Source organism: Melopsittacus undulatus, chromosome 1 (assembly GCF_012275295.1).
Source record: "Melopsittacus undulatus isolate bMelUnd1 chromosome 1, bMelUnd1.mat.Z, whole genome shotgun sequence".
Taxonomy (NCBI): domain Eukaryota; kingdom Metazoa; phylum Chordata; class Aves; order Psittaciformes; family Psittaculidae; genus Melopsittacus; species Melopsittacus undulatus.
The window spans coordinates 20,678,338-20,697,596 of NC_047527.1; the positions used below are offsets into that span (position 1 = coordinate 20,678,338).

General features: G+C 34.5%; 1 protein-coding gene across 19 annotated transcripts in view; it reads right to left on the reverse strand.

Annotated features, from left to right (window-relative positions):
• RIMS2 (regulating synaptic membrane exocytosis 2) overlaps window positions 1-19,259 on the reverse strand; it is a 443,898-nt gene that overhangs the window by 334,339 nt on the left and 90,300 nt on the right. For 9 of the 19 annotated variants that reach the window (XM_034066125.1, XM_034066285.1, XM_034065953.1 and 6 more), the window contains one exon: window positions 12,519-12,530. The exons of the other annotated variants lie outside the window; for them this stretch is intronic. In XM_034066125.1, the coding sequence (XP_033922016.1) occupies window positions 12,519-12,530 (12 nt within the window). The remainder of the gene's footprint in view (window positions 1-12,518; window positions 12,531-19,259) is intronic. 19 annotated transcript variants of the gene reach the window in all.

Here is a 19,259-nt window from a genome sequence, read left to right on the forward strand (position 1 = left end):
AAAACTGTAATATGAGAATACAGCATTATGTTACACCTTCTTAGAGTTGTATGAAAAGTAGGAAAGTAAATCACCTGAAGTAGTGACAGGCACTGGTAGTATCATAACAAAATATTTCTGGCTCCCTCTAGTGGGCTTCAGTCATGTATCATGTTAGTAATGTTCGGGTAATGCACCGATAGTAAAAGGCTTTGGAAAGTTACAAAAATTTTGAAGTCTTCCCTCAATACTTCTGGTATTTCTGTAAGCACCCCCTAAAGTGCACCAGATTTCTTTAAAGGTTCCTGTTTAATTTTTTCTTTTCTTTTAGATTTCAGATCTAGATACTTGAAAAGCTTAAAGGCCCTGGTTCAACAATGTACTGATCTATTACCTAAGTATTTCAATAGTGTCCACCTACTACAGTGTTCTCTGATAACATTGTTCATGCTATAGTGTCAGCTTTTCTATAAACAAAACTAACTGTAGGTACTTTAGGATTTCTTAAAATCTGTGAAGCACAAATTTTCACAGTGCAAATCCTTGAATATTTCTAACTTTGCAAACTCCCCTGTGTCAACAGTGAACATCAGCCACTGATCAAGATGCTCCAAATACTTCTATTCTTAGAACAGTTTGGGTTTACTTTTTTCTTTTTTATTTTTCTTTTTTTTAAGACTTTCACCTCCGTAGTATGCAGGTTCTCCTTAAAATAGCTGGTTCCAAATAACAAATTCATTTAGATATATCAAAGTGACAAAAAAATTAAAGATTTCCTTTAGTTCTGTTGCACAGCTCATATTATCAGAGCAGTCAGTAGCAGGAGCTTTCAAGTTCCAAATTAGAACCAATGAAGCATTTTATTATACTGAAAAAAATGTTAATTTTATTCCCTAATATACTTAAAGAATGTTAATTTTATTCCCTAATTTGAAAATTCTTTTTTTCCCATATCTGCCAGTACAAAGAAATAAAATGTTTGAAAACCTAATTTAAATGTCATAGAAGCACTGACAAAGTTTTGTGTAGTCTTTCAGTTAGGTTCTTCCTTTGCTTCTTATAACTAGGATACTAGCTTCAGTACTATGTGTAAATCAAAGTGGATAACAAATTATGAGTATTCCAGTAAACTGCCTCCTGGTTTTATATAACAAATGACCACAATTGAGCTTATGAAGATAAGCTTACTGCTATGGATTCTAGAACCGAAATTCCAGCTCATTCCTCAAAATACGCTTATATACACTGATAGTATTTAAAAAGATTTTAAAGACTTGGTAAATTGTTAAGAAAAAACCCTACAAAAACAACATGGAAGATTGAGAGCACCCCCTACTACAACTAATGTTTGCAAAGGCAAAAGAGTTCCAGCATCAATTAACTGCCACAAAGAGGTAAATCTCTCAAAGACTGATTCCATGTGTCTCTGATTTTCAAGCAAGGGAAGGAAAGCACTCTTTCAGGGGGGAAAAAAAAAATAGATCATTATTAGTTAAGTTGGAAACAATAAATTTACCATTAGACAGCACAGAAGACTTGATATAATGCAGAAAAGGGAAATAGCATTCTGTTTCTTAATGTACCTAATCTGAAAAATGTGTTTCCATGATGCAGCTGATATACAATTTACAGCCTGCTGTATCTAACTCTGACTCTGACTCTGTCAGTATCAATGAATAGTAGACACTGTCCTCAGTTTTGAAGCAATATGATAGTACTGCATTTTTCTTATATCTGGTTCAGAACTACATGTTACCTGAAACATGGTACCTACAGTTTTTGAGAGAGTAACAGATGCTTAACCTCACCACTATTTAAATGTGTTTATATAGTAAACTATTAAAACTGATGGGTAAAGGAGCATGTATTCCATAAAGCCTATAAAGTGAGGATATGTACTTTTCTAAGTTTTCTATCAGTTTCTCTAAATTTGCTGAAATCTTCCTACTCAAAAAAAAACAAGTCAATAAAACTGGCTACTTTAATCATTTTCATCACATTCACATCAAGGTCCTCACATGGACATAATATTCAGTTCATAGCTCTGAAGGATTTTTTTCAAAATACAGCAGTTCATAATATTAAAGTTATGAAGTACGAGCAAAACCCCCCACATTCATGCAGTTTCACTGACTGTTAAAGCAAAAAAGAATTAAGATGAAATAAAAATTTAGCAATTTCTAACTATTCTATGATTCTGTGATTCTAATTTAAAGGATTCCTTGGGACCCGGGTCAAAATTACTAGAAAGGTAAATATTTTTCATCTAATAAAGATTTATCTGCGGAATTTCTTGGGGTCAGTCATTTCTTCACTCCTATTTGACAAGTTATTTCCTATAAGCATACAGCACATGAGAGAGGAAGAACTCACATCAAAATTAATATCATCATATATATTTAACTGTAACCAGAGTTTGTACATTATCATGCACAACTGAAAGGATGAAAACCACATGATGTGCTGGCTTGGGCTGGGATTGCGCTAAAATTCTTCACAGTAGCTTGCCTGAGGCTATGTTTTGGATTTGTGCTGAAAATAATGTTTATAACACACTGATGTTTTAGTTAATGCTGAACAGTGCTTACACAACATTGAAACCTTTGCTCTTCAGACTGCACCGCCACTGATTAGGTTGGAGGTGTACAAGGAGTTAGGAGGGGGCAGAGGCAGGACAGCTGACCTGAACCAACCGAAAGAATACACCATACCATATGATATGCTCAGCCATGCTGGTTGGGGCCACTGTTTGGGAACTCAGTGGGCATCAGCTTGTTGATGGTGAGCACTTTGTGTCATTTTGTCTTTTTGAGTTTCATTTCCTCTCCTTTTGTTTCTTTGTTGTTTTTTTTTAATCTTTCTTTACATTTTTATTTTTTAATCATTATTTTTTTAATCATTAAACTGTTTTTATCTCAACCCACAAGTTTCTTTCTCACCCTTCCAATTCTGTCCCCATCCCACCAGGGCAGAGAAGTGAGCAATCATCTGTGTGGTTCTTAGGTGCTGACTGGGGTTAAATCATAACACAGGACAACAAAGCTTCTCTTCCACAGTAAAAACACTTTTTATGAACTTACAATAGTAACAACTAGAGTCCTTGCCTAACTAGCATATTTGCAATTCTTCCTAATTAACTGCAGAAATGTAGTAAATGCTGAGGTATATGGAACAAATCTCACTAATTTTGCCATATCCTCAGGTTTTAAGAATAATAGCCACAGCTCCCTCACAGGACAACCACAACTGTAAAGTAGCAACAAAGCTCTCACTGCAGAAGTTTCAAATGAAAAGGAAACAGACACTGACTTGCTCTTTTATATTACATATGACATCATGAACTTTCTGAAGGGCTGCTTCAGGTTATTGTAACTAAACGGAAGCATATACCCAGATCTGGGCTGAATGATTTCAATATATATGGAAAGAGTTTTACTTCCCTTTTGAGTAAAAAAGGATGATGCTTCATATCTAGTACTTTTAAAAAACTATTCAAATTACATCAGGGCTGCCTAAAACAGAAGCTGTTTAAGTTCTATTAATTCCCCAAATTCAGTGCTGGATTCCTTCTACTGTGGCAGGACTGCTGTTAATAAGGTGAGAAATACTGGCTTTAGAGAAGTCAGTAAGAGGAAACAGAAATTTTTATTCAACTCTTCTTATGGCCTACAGACAAGGTCTTTTCAGTTCAGCATCAGCTGTGAGAACTACTGCATACTTGAGGGAGAAACTGGAAGGAGCATGCATGTTCAATGTAAATTACAAATTTACAATATGTGCATGTCATCTGCCTGTGTTCTTCCATATCAACATGAGTGAAGAAAACTTTTCCAGGTTAATTAGAGGCTTAAAAAAAGTAGATCATTAGAGCATCTTGCCTACTGAGAACATTATCACAGTGACAGGAACAAAGTGGCACTGGGGCGGTGGTTTTGGATCAGTCACATCATCATCATTCTTGAAGGAAGTAATGTTGTAGATCCCATGCTCACTAATTTCATCACTGCAGAGTACATCCAGATTTATTGTACTATTATTCTCAGTTGTCTTAGATAATGCATGCTTTTAAATCAAACACATATATATATTTATTTACATAGGAAGATTTTTTTGACAAAGGTATCACAAAGTTCTGAAACAGTGACTGATCAGAGATGATTTATGAACCTTCTCATTTAAAATACCTTGCAGCAGATCACTTCTGATTAAGGACTTGATCTGTATCATTAATAATCATTAAAGTCATTAGTTCACAGCCTTCTTTGTTCAGCATGTCACCTATGCTCTATAGGAGGCTTTAACTAATAGAACCACATGCTGATCTGAATGGTAAGCAGTAAATAAAAGTATATCTGTCTAAAAAATCACGGAAAACAAGGATCATATCTTCTTATCTTTACCAAAAAGGTTAACATGTTTCATTTACACAAGGTTTTCCTTAAGTAATCCCCAGATAATCTGTGCTGGTAGTGTTGTACTAAACATGAGAAGGAAAGATTAATAAATAATCTTAACAGAAGCTAAAAGTTATAGGCAAGGAAAAAGTCTAATAGGCTTGGATTTATTATTATTTAAAAATTATTTTAAAATTTGTGACACAACTACAATAGAAGAATCAGAATCCAAACAAAATGTATCCATGGTATTTTATTAATTATAAAACTAAAGAAGTCTAATGCTGCAGGATCATAGTCTCTTCTAAATAACAATTTAAGATAAATAAATGAAGAAGCTATCAAACAAAACCAACAATATTTATCTAGAAAGAGTCCAGAAAAGGAGATTATTACAAAAAAAAAAATTTTTTTGCAACATGGGCCATAATAATAAAGCATTTTCTCCTGAATAAAAAATAGTTGGTTTAGACATGAGCACCTGAGATTATTGTATGGTTCTATAGGTTAAACTGTGAGCCAACTTTCACCTTTTTGCTACAAAATATTCATGTTCATAAAAATGCAAACAATTATGCTCTTCCCAAATGAGTGAGGCTAGATATCCAACAGAGTGAAAGTTTTCTTTGGCCTCTCCCAGTGATGTCCATGACTGTAGTGGTTTAAAACCAAGTCCACACAGCTTGTTTACTCACTCCCCACCCTTGCTCCCCCAACTCCCGGAGAGTTAGGAAGGAGAATCCAAAGAATGTAGCCCCCACGGGTTGAGATAAGAATGGTTTAATAACTAAGGCATAACACAAATCACTACTGCCATTACTGCTACAAATAATAATGATAAAGCCAATAACAAGTGAAGAGAATACAACACCTCACCAGCCACCGACCCATAACTCACCCCATCCTGCCCCACCAAGCACCAACCAATACCTCCTCCATCCCCCCAGAGCTCCAGCCCTTCCGGGTCTCTCCCAGTTACATCCTGGGTATGACGTGCTATGGTATGGAATACTTCTTTGGCTAGCCTGGGTCAGGTGTCCTGTCTCTCCTTCCTCCCAGCCTCCCCTCCTCCCTGGCAGAGCATGAGGCTCAGAAAAGGCCTTGGATAACACAAACATTTGAGCAGTAACTCAAAACATACTTGCTATCAGCAACTGTTCCCAGCCCGAAAGTTAAAACACAGCACTGCACCAGCTACCAAGAAGGAGAAAAAATGACTGCTACTGCTCAAACCAGGACAATGACAAAAAAGAAGCAAAACCAGGAAGAGGTAAAACTAAAAAATAATTTAAATTAGTGTCCTGGGCTCCTTGGAATTTCCTTCCTACGTACCAATCAACACCAATTTGTTAAAAAATATAGTCAATGTGGTGTTACAGTTTAAAAATGATCCAATGCTGGATGCAAACAGATAACTAAACAATTGTACACACTGGGGGGGGAAAAAAGCATTTGAACCCTATTTTCAATGCAGGAGTAAAACTAACCTCTTGGAAAGACACCATATATTCCTTTCCTAGAACAGTAAGAAACCCAAATCATTAACAATAATAAATATCACCTTTCATAATCACATGACCAAGTATCTGAGAGCAAGAACATCTTAATTAAACAGGTCACGACTCTGAAGTTATGTAGCAATTACACTGAAACTGAAAGATGAACAGGTTAAATGAGCACTGATGATTAACACTGCCCCAGTTTAAACATTTAAAGATAAATGGGAGGTGCACCTGTATACATAGTAAACTAAATGACTAAGACTGGGTTAATAAAGATACATCTAAGACTCCATCAGTATAAAAACACTCTAGGGATTTATTTTATAAAAGCAAATTAGCCCCAACATCAAACAAAACTTCTGTTAATTTTTAATGTATTTGGTTTACAAAGAGCAGGTTTTTTTTTATTTTCTGCAGATCTAAAACAATAACAAGTACTTGTGAAATGCATGAAACTAACTGTGAACTACAAACATTAACACACATCAATTGGCTGAAATTGAATTAGCTACCTGAAATCCAGGCTTTTCCGTAGATCTCCTTGGTGCTGAATGGAGGCATCTTTATAATAATTCAAACCGAGGAAGTTTTAATTCTCAAATATCCTGTTATTTCTACTTCATAGGTGACATCTTGTTTAAACACAGTATTTTTACATTTATTTAAATTTCTTCAATATCCGCTGAAGCTGTCTACATAAAGCCACTCATATTATGCTGAATAACTGTCCTGCCTGTGCATCCAATATTTCATATATGAACAGATGCTTGCCATACAAATTTCATTTTTCACATAGCAGATCTAAACAGCAAACAAACAATATTAATCCAGATGCAAGGCCTTTTCCATTTAATTCCTCAACCTATCAACAAACTGTTCCTGGAAGGCACTAGCTAAATAGAACTCTAAGTAAACAATTAAGGAAAACAACCCAACACCTTGGGAGGATTGCAGCTTTACTCTATTACTAGCAATGTCTTCATTATTTATATATATAGGCACTGGTTTCCAGCCACTGAAGCTGAATCTAGATAATTAAACATTTATACCATCCCCTCCTATTCCTTAATGTCTAACTGTGTCCAAAGAGTCCTAGGTGTGCTGTTACACACCTGGGACTGAAACAAGGAATTTGCTGAGCTGCCTTTGATAAAGGTCTACACCTGGAACTTAATAGCACATGATACGGTTTCTCAATATTGCAACAGGTGGCAAATATAATTTAATGGTCAAGAACTCTTTCATCTTCTGGTTCCAGAACTGCAAATAGCTCTATTAGACTGAACAAAAATGAAAGTGAAAATTTATTGATGTGATAAAGTATCTATTGTTATTATACTTTTTCCATAACATTTTAAGATAAGATTATTTTAGGATACCTTGAATAAGAATTTAAATGGAAAATGTACAGATTTTGCACAATTTGTAATCAAAAGATAAAATTTCTAGTACTATAAGGATAGGAGAAACAGCAAAATGAAAGCCAGCCCCTCTAACTTTACCAAGTTCTGTCTGAATCAATTCTATTGCTTGTCAGAAATTCAGTGCTATCTAAAAGCAAACCAACTGCTTCTCATGTTTGTACTATAAAATTACAGTGCTGTAGTGTACATGTACAGGACGAGGTTTACAGGAGGAACTAGTACAATTCATACTGATTGTGTAGGTGAAAAAAATTGATCTTTTGGGCACATAAACCATTGCTCAACTAATACAGATGTACATAGAATTACAGAATAGTTAAGGTTGGAAAGGACCTTAAGATCATCTAGTTCCAACCCCCATATATGACTGCAAAGAGATTTTCAGACAGTTTTCTGTTCGTTCCTAAGCAAGAAACATATCTGAATGTATCTAGCATGTAGAGTATCTAAGCTTGCAAGCAAAAGCAGAGTCCCACTACACAGACATAAAACCCCATGCAGTCATCAGATTAACTACTTAAGACTATTCTGAAGCTACATTGTATCAAGAAGTTGTTTTAGTTTTATTTTCCAACTAAATTTCAAATACAAAAGAAGCTGGAAAAGAAGACCAATTTTCTAGGACCACATCCCCCTGTATTTGAATACCATTCATCTGTGCAGGAGAAAACTGGCTGAAGTTAATACAAGTTGGACTATAATGTAGTGCAATCTCCCTGTTCCTTGACTGTGATGATGAACACAGAGTGTAACTTAGTATGACTGTAAGGCCATCAAAGTTAACAACACATGAGATCTAATTTAGAGAAAACGTTTATGTTTCCATGCCAATTTAACCATCAGTAGGATGCATTTACTTGATTTTGACTTGATCTCAGGCAAGTTTAAATCTACAATTTTAATAAGATGTATGTATACTGACTACCCGCTATTGGGGCATATCACAGCAATCTTGAAAATAGTGAAAATAGAAAACTACCTCACATTTTTGAGCAGACAACACTATTTGACTGTGCATTCAGAGTAATTTTAATAAAGAGAAAAGAAACAGAAGACAAAAAACACAGGCTTTCAAAGCACCTACTGTTGGAGGTGCATCCCATAGTGATGAAGGAAACAAGAGTGAACTCTGAACACAGTAAGGTAAAGAGAGCAGCTTAGACAAATGGATACATGAGAAACAGGATCAGAGAACAGCCTCGGACAAGTGGCCTAAGACAGGAAGTTCTAAATTGCCAACTCTTCAAATTACTTTTAGAGATCTCAATCTGAAAGACAATACTCATGAGCTGAGGAAAAGCATTAAGCTTCCTGCAGCATAGAGGTATCGCAGAAAACTATCCTAAATAAAGCTATTATAGGAGGCTTTTGTCAGACGTACTCTAAGGCTAGGTAATATTCTATTGGTTTTGTGAGTTCCTTTGTAAAAAAATGGATTTTTCCCAAATATCAGTAATTGGGAAATTAACATATTTGTTAAAACCCTATATCCTTTAGAGCCCATGAAAACATTGATGAGCCTTAGAGTGTGTATTCATAAGACACTGTCAGTGTGACTCATGCGCTAAGAACAGAGTAAGCGTTTAGCCAATCAGGTATTTTCCAATAGCAAGAAGGCAGCAGTTGAAGGAGAAACGTGGTTTCTACAAATATTTCTCATATTTATGCAATTCCAGGTGAAAAAGCTGTAGGACACTGTGGGGGTACAGACCTGCAACATAGATGGTTTAGAAACAATAGGATTCTTGATACATCCCAGGAATGGTTCAGAATAACAGAATTAAAATAAGAAAAACTCTCTCTCTTGTTTAACAGTGAAATTTCCACAAAACAACAGCAAGCATTTCTACCATCACCTGGGTCTCTCCTGACTGGAATAATAATGTTCATTACTCTAGAATATGATGGAAGAAAACTGAAGAATGGGAAATTTTAACTAGAGGAAGACAAAGGGAGAGAGAATAACACAATGGTAATTGCTTTTGATATTTTCTAATGTCATTTTGTACAGAACTGTTTTCTGAGACTAATTTGCTAAACATAGCTGTGATTGTCTGAATTCTCTCTAGGAATCTCAAAGATCATTAAAATTTGATATAATGATCAAAGTTCAAATAAAATTCCAAAGCCAAGCAAGTCAACAGGGGAATTAACCTTAGTAACTATTCAGTAAAAATATCTGATTTTGAATTTTCTTAAAGGAGTCTTTGAGATCTTTGAGATTATCAAAAAAAAAAGATTCTGCAGGTTCTTAACACTGGTGAAGGTGAAGACTTGATTTTTAAAGACAAGCTATTTCGCTGTGTCTTAAGTACTTCAAAACACATAATGTTACAAAGGTAGAAAACTTACTTTAACAAAATTGTCAGATGTTTTATCAAAATACACAAGAAATAAAGACAGAACAAGATGAAAGCCGCATAGCATTGCTCCTCAGGTTTACCCTTTACAGAATTGTAAACATTTGTTGGAAACAATGTTTGCATGTAATTTAATGAAGTTGCATCTAACTTGAACCATAAAACTAGCTTTTTATCTCTGTACCTGAGATAGGTATAAAAAAAAATAAGAAAACAAGCACTTGAAAAATAAAACATGAATTGATGTATCTAAACCTCAAATGTCCATAGACACTGTGTAGGGATTTTATCAAGGTTTCTAAAAGCCAGATGATGACCAGCAAGAGAAGGAACCTAAATCAGAAAGAATAGTGTTTGATCCTGTCAACTGTTTCCAAAAACTTCCTGTATTAAGTTGCTTACTTATTTGTTTTCTACAGAAACTCAGTGATTACTTTAAAGCCACTGCCTTCAAGCAAAGGCACATACTATGTAAGTTCATTTAAATTCAGGATAACATTTACTTAAAAAAAAAAAAAAGAAAAAAACAAAAGATGGAAAAAAATCACTGATCACACTGTTTTTCAATTTAAAAATAAACTGTTTCCTTCTCAGAGATCATCTTACTCTTTTACAACTTTGCAGAAGCTACTCCTTTCTAGTACATTTGGGTCTCCATTTTGCAAAAGTACTTCTTCATATACTTTGATACTAGACTAATGAAGTACTGGGATATTTATTAGACATTCCCACATCCAACACAGAAAAACACACAGTGAGCTTCATACTTCAGAGTGATATTGGTACGTAATATAAGTTCTCTCCTATGTGTGTTTAATTGTACAACTACTACATTACAACCCAGTTAGAATTAACATCCAGCTCCATTCCCCACCACCATAAACAGTACAAGTAGATTGGTGTGTGATTGTCTCAGTAATTCAACACCATATGCTGTTCCAGCTTTTCTGAAATCATAATTTTTAGCAAAAATATGGCAAAATTTCTACAGGGCACATACTAAGATGTCTTTCTACTCCAGAACTCCTCACAGATCTGATGCTTTGAATACACGTCATTTTCCAAATCCGTGTTGTTTAATTTGGTCAATGGACCAGCAACAGTCACCAAGTACCTACAACTTTACCTAGGAGCACTGTAGATTGAACTTGCCATTCTGTGGTTACAAAATATAGAATAGGCCTCTTAAGAAATACTGGAATTCACACCTTCTTTGATATGCTAACACTGAAAAATGAAGTATAACCAGTAATAATAGGGATTCTCTTATATGGGTTAACCTACTGATAAATACTGTATCACACAAAATTTTAAAATCCTGTTTATATTGAAGTATGTTTCGATGGCATCTGCATACAATATACCAATTAGCCATACTCTGAGCACTAAAATAACAAGATGAATGACACTGCTGTTCCCACTTCACAATGTCTGTAGTTAAGAAGTTGACCTAAAATATTTATTGTTACTTATGCTTTCATGACTTGTAAAACATCTATTTCAAAATTGCTAGAAACAGATATTACATAAAGCAACTTGAGGCACCATCATTACTTATGGAAAAATTTCGCTACTCCCTGGCTTCTATAACTTCACAAACTTTTAATTTTGAAAAACTCTAAGAACATAGGCCAAAAGAAAACTATGTAACCTGCCAACAGACTGAGGACCAGTATGTTGCCCACCACAAAGACTGCTTGCCTACTAGTAAAAGCATATCCAAAATGTTAACAACAGCAGATGGCTTACAACTTCTGTATGAAGTATTTCTGAACTACACAAGTTAAACATGAGCCTTGACACGGCTATCAGTAAGAAAAAGATACATTTATCGTAGCAAGAGACTTAGCTGTGTACACATTCACTAAATGCATATGAAAGCTGAAGAATTTCTTTACTCCATCTAATATAGGGACTTACTTGCCAAGCACTAAAGGGCAAGTTGCAATTGCGACTCCTTAGAATACATTAGAGACTTTCATGGGAGAGCAGATTTATACTAGCTCAGGTACTTTTCTCTATTCTGTTATTTAAAAACATCACATTTAATTTGGTAATATATTGAAATATATCCAGGCTTATTCTCAAATTCAGTATTATAATACCTTTTCTAAATGTAGCTAAATTAAAACCAGATTAAAATATTTACTGTAGGTGTAATATTACCAAGACAAACACAGTGTCAGTGGCATGCATAACATCTAACATCAGTTCAATATTATGCTCAATACAATATGTGCACTACATTTTAGGAATGCCTACAAACCATTTAATTTAGAAAAATAGTGGACAACTCTATGACATTGCTTGCATATTCCTAAATGTTTAGAATATATATGTTTTCTTAATGTTTACTCATATCTAACTGTATTGTCATTGAAAATCAAAACTGAACCACCATGCTGAAACACATTGCAAGATAAAATGTTGAGGGCATACATATCAACAATACAAACATGAATACCACAGGGTACAAAACTATTTTGACAACTTTATGCCACTTTGATAAAATTCATTTGTATTTTTGTAAGAGAAACACCTGTGAGACATTACCTAGTTTGTTTTGGGTTTTTTAGACTGTGCACATATCGTATTGCAAAACTAAAGGGTCAGTAGGGGCATGCTCACAAAAGCTGCAAACAGAGAGGAATATCATGCATACTGTTCACAAAAACTCACAGATTATTAGTAAGTTATCTGAAAATCAGGTAAGCCTTTCATGCCAAACATTGCTTTCATTTTAATGACAGTAACTCCCCTTGCCTTGAATGGGAATTACACCTGTGTAAATGAAAGCAAATGTAGGCCAGGAAATAAGTCTATGCATAAAAGAACTTTAGACAGAAAAAAGGCTCTAACCACTTTGTCCTCCTGGAGTTCATATCCACGAAAGCAAGAAAGAAAGGACAGAGAAAAGACAAAGAAGGAAAGAGTCACTTTCATTTTGAAAGCAGCAATAGTATTTGTCAGTAAAATAAATGAACAAATATCAAAGGAATTAATATATATCTTTCTTATCACTCCTAGTGGTGAAAAAGAGCTAGTGAAAAATGTGTCATTTTAATAACTTTCTTAATCTTTTCATGGGTGAAATTGAGATGACTTTATATATCAAAAAAATATTCATAAAAAACCATCTGCACAAAAAAAAAACTATTTTTCATAAAAATAAGTCAGGAGTATTGTCCAGATCAGCTCAATAAATCAAAAGGGGCATCTCATAAAAAGGATGCAGAATTTAGCTCTGCATGCCTTGCACCACAGTATTGCAAATGATTGGCATATATCCACCCTTTGCCCTCACAGAGTCCCACAAAATGATGAAAGTTTGTTTACTGCAGCCAGATACAAGCTATGTATAGTGGCATAACTGCCTGTTAGTCACTCAACTAAAATACTAGCTTTAAAGCAAGGAGAGAGAGTTTGTCACAAGTGTGACATCTGACATGACATTTAGACATTAGACTAAAATGTTGTGTCAGATCTATGGCATTTATACTTTCTTGTTCATACCCATAAGTATTAAGTACATTCTCATAATTATTTTTCTTGAAGGAATTATCTTTTTAGCTGTCTAAAACTGTAAATAAAATGATTTTTGTAAATGATGTTTGTAACTTAATTTCACATGCCAATATGAAGACTAAATCTAGCGTGCAATTAAACACTTAGCCATGTTGAAAATATGGCTGCTCACCAAGAAAGGGTGACAACTCATTTTATAGCTTTTTTGTTCTGATACCTATAAGACATGTAACTTTGTGCTTCTCTACTCTTACAGAAGTTTTATAATCCCCCCAATACTGGAGGTACAAACAGGACAGAATACAACAGAGGCCATCCAAGACACTCAAGCACACAATATACAAGGAGAAGCTAAGGGTGACAGGCTTTTTTAGCCAAAGGAAGGCCAGAGTAGGGAAGGGTGCAGGAAGAGGGGAACTACTTGCATTCTTCTACTACTAGAACATGAACTGTAGGGAAGACAAAGACAGAATTTTCTTGAAGATGCACAACTAATGGACCAAATGCAACAATCAAGGGATTGGACTGGACATAAGAAAAAAAAAACAAAATCACAAGTGTGGTTAAGCACTCAAAGACGTTGGCAAAGAGGTTACGGATTCTCCATCCTTGGAGATTTTTACAACTCAGTCGGACAAGATCCTGAAAACCTGGTCTGACTTTGAGGTTAATCTTGCTTGGAGCAGGGGATTGCTCTAGATAAACTTCACAGGTCTCATATGACCTATCTTATTCTATGATCCTCTGCACAGTAGTAAAAGATTAAAGTGCTTTCAAAGATGCTGCGGGGTTAAGTGGCATTCTCACTAATACGAATAGCAAATACCATTGAAAGCTATCTAAATCACAGGACTTCTAAGCATTATCACTCTGTGTGCGGAACTAGCATGAGTTTCTGTCCCACTGTAATAAGAGCAGTAGTGCTCATAGATATTTTAAATAGAAACATCTAGTGCCTTGATTTCTCATCCTCACTGCTGAAGAAATATACACTTCTTTGCAAAAGGAGCATAACCCATAAGCAGGTATTTTTAGCACAAAGGCTAAGAAATTTTTAAAACTGTAAATGCGTGATGAGGTTGTTTTCTCAGTGAATGTCTCACAGCTGCAGGAAGGGTAAGTAACAGCACAGAAGAGCAATTAAGTCAGAATAGTCACCTCCCCACTTTAAAGATGCAGACAGCAATTAAAAACAAAATGTTTAAACAAAAGAACTTGAGAAAATTAAATAAATTTTAAAAAGACACAGTAGGTAAAGCAGGACATGACAAAGATTTTTAATACATTAAACTGAATAAAAAAGCAAATGTAGCAGGTTTCACAAAAATATGGGAAACGGTGAAATTTCAAATTAGAAAATAGGAACACCTTTAAAACAATGAATAATGAATGAAAAATACAAATATTAAGTAGAAAAGTTTAAAATTTACAGAAAGTTTTAAAAGGGGCAAAATTTTAAGAAAACGAAGTTTGAGATGAAATGTATCTTTATATTATTTGATTTTTTTATCATATAACTTAGCTTACTGTTATGTGTGCCTGACTATTCTTTAGAGCAGGACTGCCTGTTTCTAGCACAGTTCTTCATGTCTTAATAATTTAACTTCTTTTTTTCATATCCTGCAATGCACCACTATCCCTGGCATTTTAAAATGTACTATAAATAAGGCCTATAATATTTCAAGAACATACTTAGAAGTTGTATTATTTCTTTGTAATTTTCACTATACAGGACCCATAGTTTTGTCATTTCATGGCAATTAGGATTGTTTGTAGTGTTCTCCTCAAGGATACACACAGAAACATGGGACAAAAGGCAACAAATACAACTTGGAATGTGGGAAATTCAGGTTAGATATAAGGACATTTTTTGTCTATTTTTTAACCATGAGAGTGATCAAGCACTGGAATAGGTTGCTCAGGGTGGCTGCTGAATCTCTGTACTTGAAGATTTAAAAGTCAAGTGGGCAAGGCCCTCTGGAAACTTAGCAATTCTACATTCTTTGAGCAAGAGGTTGGATGAGATATCCTGCAGAGGTTCTTTCCACCCCAATTATTCTATGATACTTTTTCCTCATTCATAAAGAAAATATAACTACATTACACTTTTTAAATAACTTTTTCCTACATAAAATACACCTGCATGTATTTAAACATTCAGTTTTGCCATTCATTAGGATTTCTTTTCCAATTTTATCTCTTTACAAAAATAATGACTAATATTATTTATCCATTGTCCTGACTACTTTTATGCTTTTCTAACATAGTATTCCAGTCTAACCAAATTGTTAGTGTAGAAAATTTTACTTAGCAATTATTCTAATAGTCTCTGCAAATACACAGATGATCTGCACCTCTTCATACTATGAATTCTATTTTTTTTCACTATTTTTCATCTAAGATATGAGGATTTTTTAAAACACCTATGAGGAGTAAAACCATAATACATAAGAAAATATGTAAATTCATACAGGAAAAGTAAATTCAGATGACTACAAAAGTAGTGTACACACAAACCAGAAATAAAGATGTCTCAGAAATAAAAAAATTAAAGGACAGAAACACATCTTACTACAACACTTTTATATCATTTAGAAATGACAGCTGAAGAGTTTTGAGACACTTTCTTTAATAACTACTCCTATGCCATAAGTTTCTAATGTTAGGAATCCCTGGCTCATAAATATTGATCTGGTAACACTGTTCCATTCCATCACTGTCTCATTTTGACAATCTTAATTTGTGTTTAGATCAAGAGTTTCTAAAAACCAAACTTAACTTTAATCACAGAAAAAATAAAACTAAATGCATCCTAAGATTTTAAGAACATACAATTCACATTTCCGAAAAACTCAGGTTACATTAGTGAAAATCAAGCACCACTTAGGCAGCAATTAAAATAATATATGTATATGTATTTACAAACTATATACTAAAAGAAGAGAGATTTTTCTCAGAAACTAATGGCGTAATGAAGAGTCTCAAACACTTCACCATACAAGAGTAAGCTTTCTAACATAAAGCAGTAACCCCAAAAACTGGCCCTTAGAAAAGGCAATTAAAACTCAAAATCCTACCTGTTTCGGAGTCTGTTTTGACTCCAAAAACTGTTATCATAACAGTAATTAAGACTTGGTTCACACAGACTACCTATGTAGAATAACCTCCAGGATGAAGAGTATCTTTTCAGAACAGGCTATGAAATATAAAGATATAGGAAAGCATGTGAAGTCCGAGGCAAGCGATCATGCTTTACTAAACACATAAGACTCCCTCCAGCCTCTCAGCTGCTTCCTCCACATTGCTGTGAAACATTCTTGAGTTCATAGCAGTACAAAGAATAGCACTAAGGACCATGGTGTACACTAGCTAAACTGTGGCTACTATAGCAGCTAGAAGCTGATTAAGTTTCAGTATAACTTTAAAAATAATAAAGAGGCTGTTCACCTCAAATAATAGAGAATTGATCATTGTTTCAAGATGTCGTAATAATCATAGATGTTCACTATGGCCTTAACACTGTTCTCTTACAATCAGGACCAGATTTCAGACTGTAAGTCTTTAATATATTTGATAATAAAAACACTATTCTATTCATGAAGAGACTAAGCTATGAAATTCATCCCAATTAGAAGAATAACTTTTACCACTGCCAGTTGTGAATTTACAACTTTTAAATTAGAGATTGTCTTTGGAATAATTCAGCAGCTTTCTTTCAGAGGTACTTATACTGAAATTCTGCAGAAAGATTAATACAATTGTAAGTTATCAGATTTTACAGGTGTTACATGGACTAAACTGAGGCAGGAAAAAAAAACAAGAACAAAAACATGCTTGGTTTAGAGAAATCCTTTCCTCAAGTTTGCAAGGTCACATGTCTTTTCTACAGAAATGCAGAATCAAACCATTTCTCCTAAGGACCAATTTATTTGTATGTGATAGGAAATCATTGACTTCATCCCAAATCCTAGCAACTTAGAAATTCTGATTGTGGCAGACTAATTCTTCAGTGCTTGCCAATTGTCAACAAAATGAAATGGATTATGCATTAGCACAAGCCTGTCAAAATTTTGTTTTCTGACTCTATTCAGATGGTCACACCGCAAGTCCTGCAGTTAGAACCATTCAACAAAGAGAACTTGATGGTTTTCTGAAAATCAGACAGAGTCACACAGAAATAAACAGAATGCAAAGCATTCACACAACCAGAGGGAGCTGAGGGGAGTTCCCTACTTATACCTTAGTAGTTCTGCATGCAGTTGCTGGGTCCTATAAGACAACCGAAAATTTCTTATTTTCTATGTTCAAAGACAGAAAGAAGGATGTTTCAGTGGCTGCAAGTGATAGCAAGTTGTCGAACACGCTGAAAGGAGGTAGTCAGCATGCATCAAATCAAGTTTTCAGACAAGTATTGTTTTCTTCCTCTACAAGTGAAATGTTGGTTTACTGAACTGGCATTCTGAACTGTTGAAATTTATATTCAGTGCACACTGTGTTGTATCTATCTGAAAGATGTGTTTTTCCAATATTTTAGCATGAAAATTTCTCAGCTGCATAAACTTCATTCTATCTACTGCCTCATTCCCCTATATAAATCTGAACATAATTAAAAAAAAGAACAGCAGCATATTTTGTATATCAGTGGTACCTATATTACTAAGAGCAACTACTACTTGCTGTCATGTTATTTATTATTTCAGTTTTAATCCATCTGAAATTGTTCATAAATATAAAAGAAGACAGTTCAAGGTCCCTTAGTCCCATGAAATTCAAGCCCCCATCCTGACTGAATACTCCATTTACTAAGATAATAGGCAGTACAGAAGCAGCATTACCACCATTATCAGTTTTATTCCTTGGATCTTGAAGGAACTCCTACATAATGATAACTTTTGTGCAACCTGAACTGAATTTTAATGCCTATATTTCAGGCACTGTAACTAAACTGAAAAAGGAATAAATCATCTAGTCATTCTGAGAATCCTAATCTAATGCTCTGACAACAATCGAGCATTTTTATGCTCTGCTCCTACTCACGACCATGAACTCTGCGAGCAGTAGTCCTCTTTCTTTGTGACCTTTGAAAGAGTTCTTTGCAATTCTACATCATCTGAGATGCATGCTGTTAATGCAGGTCTGTGCTAAACTATTTAGTAGCAGAATCTGGTATAAATGGCATGAATGTGGCTTGAAATTTGGTATTATGAAAAAGTTCACAAACAGATCAAACAGCTCCATGAAAGAACATTTCAGACAGTTAAAAAATCACCTTATATAAGGCCCAAAGCAGACAGATATAACCTGTCCAAAAAAATCCATAAAGAACAAAGAAAATCTAGCAAAGTTAAAACAGGAAGCTATTAGAAGTTATCCTGCAAGAAGCTGAAGCTATATCCATTAATGAAAATGGAAGGGAATGAATTCTGGTAGAGCATAAATTATCTTCATGGAATAATGTGTACAGGCATAAAAGAGATCATAAATAAGAGAATGCCAGTCTGTTGGAAATCAATGTTTTGTATTCATGTTCAAAATGATGAGCTACTTACTCTAGAATACTATTTTATGCAGAACAACCAGAGGATATACTTAAAACTGATATTTCAGGGAGAAAGCTGTAAAGTCAGTCAACAAAAAAAAACCCAGAACAAATAAACAAAAAAAAAATCACCCAGTAACAAATTTTTAATATCAGGTGATACTCAGTGTAAAAGATCTCAAGTCTAAAATATCTATTTACTGTAACACAGTCTCTCACTGACAAGAAAAAAAAAGGTGGTAAATATGATGCCAATTTATTTATTTTTTAGGAATTTCACTGTTAAATCAACTGAATAATGAGTCTGACATAAACATTGGACAGACTTTTAGAAACCAAAATAGAGAATAAAATTAGCACGCATATGAATAAATTATGATGCAATTTGGAAAAGTGAGAATGGCTTTAGTGAAGGGAATTAATCTCTGTTACATGTATTATAATTCCTTTAAGGATTCACAGAGAACGTGAGTAAATGAGATTTATTCATACTGATGAGTTGGGCTTCCAGTTTTAAGGTATCTCATCTGCCATGG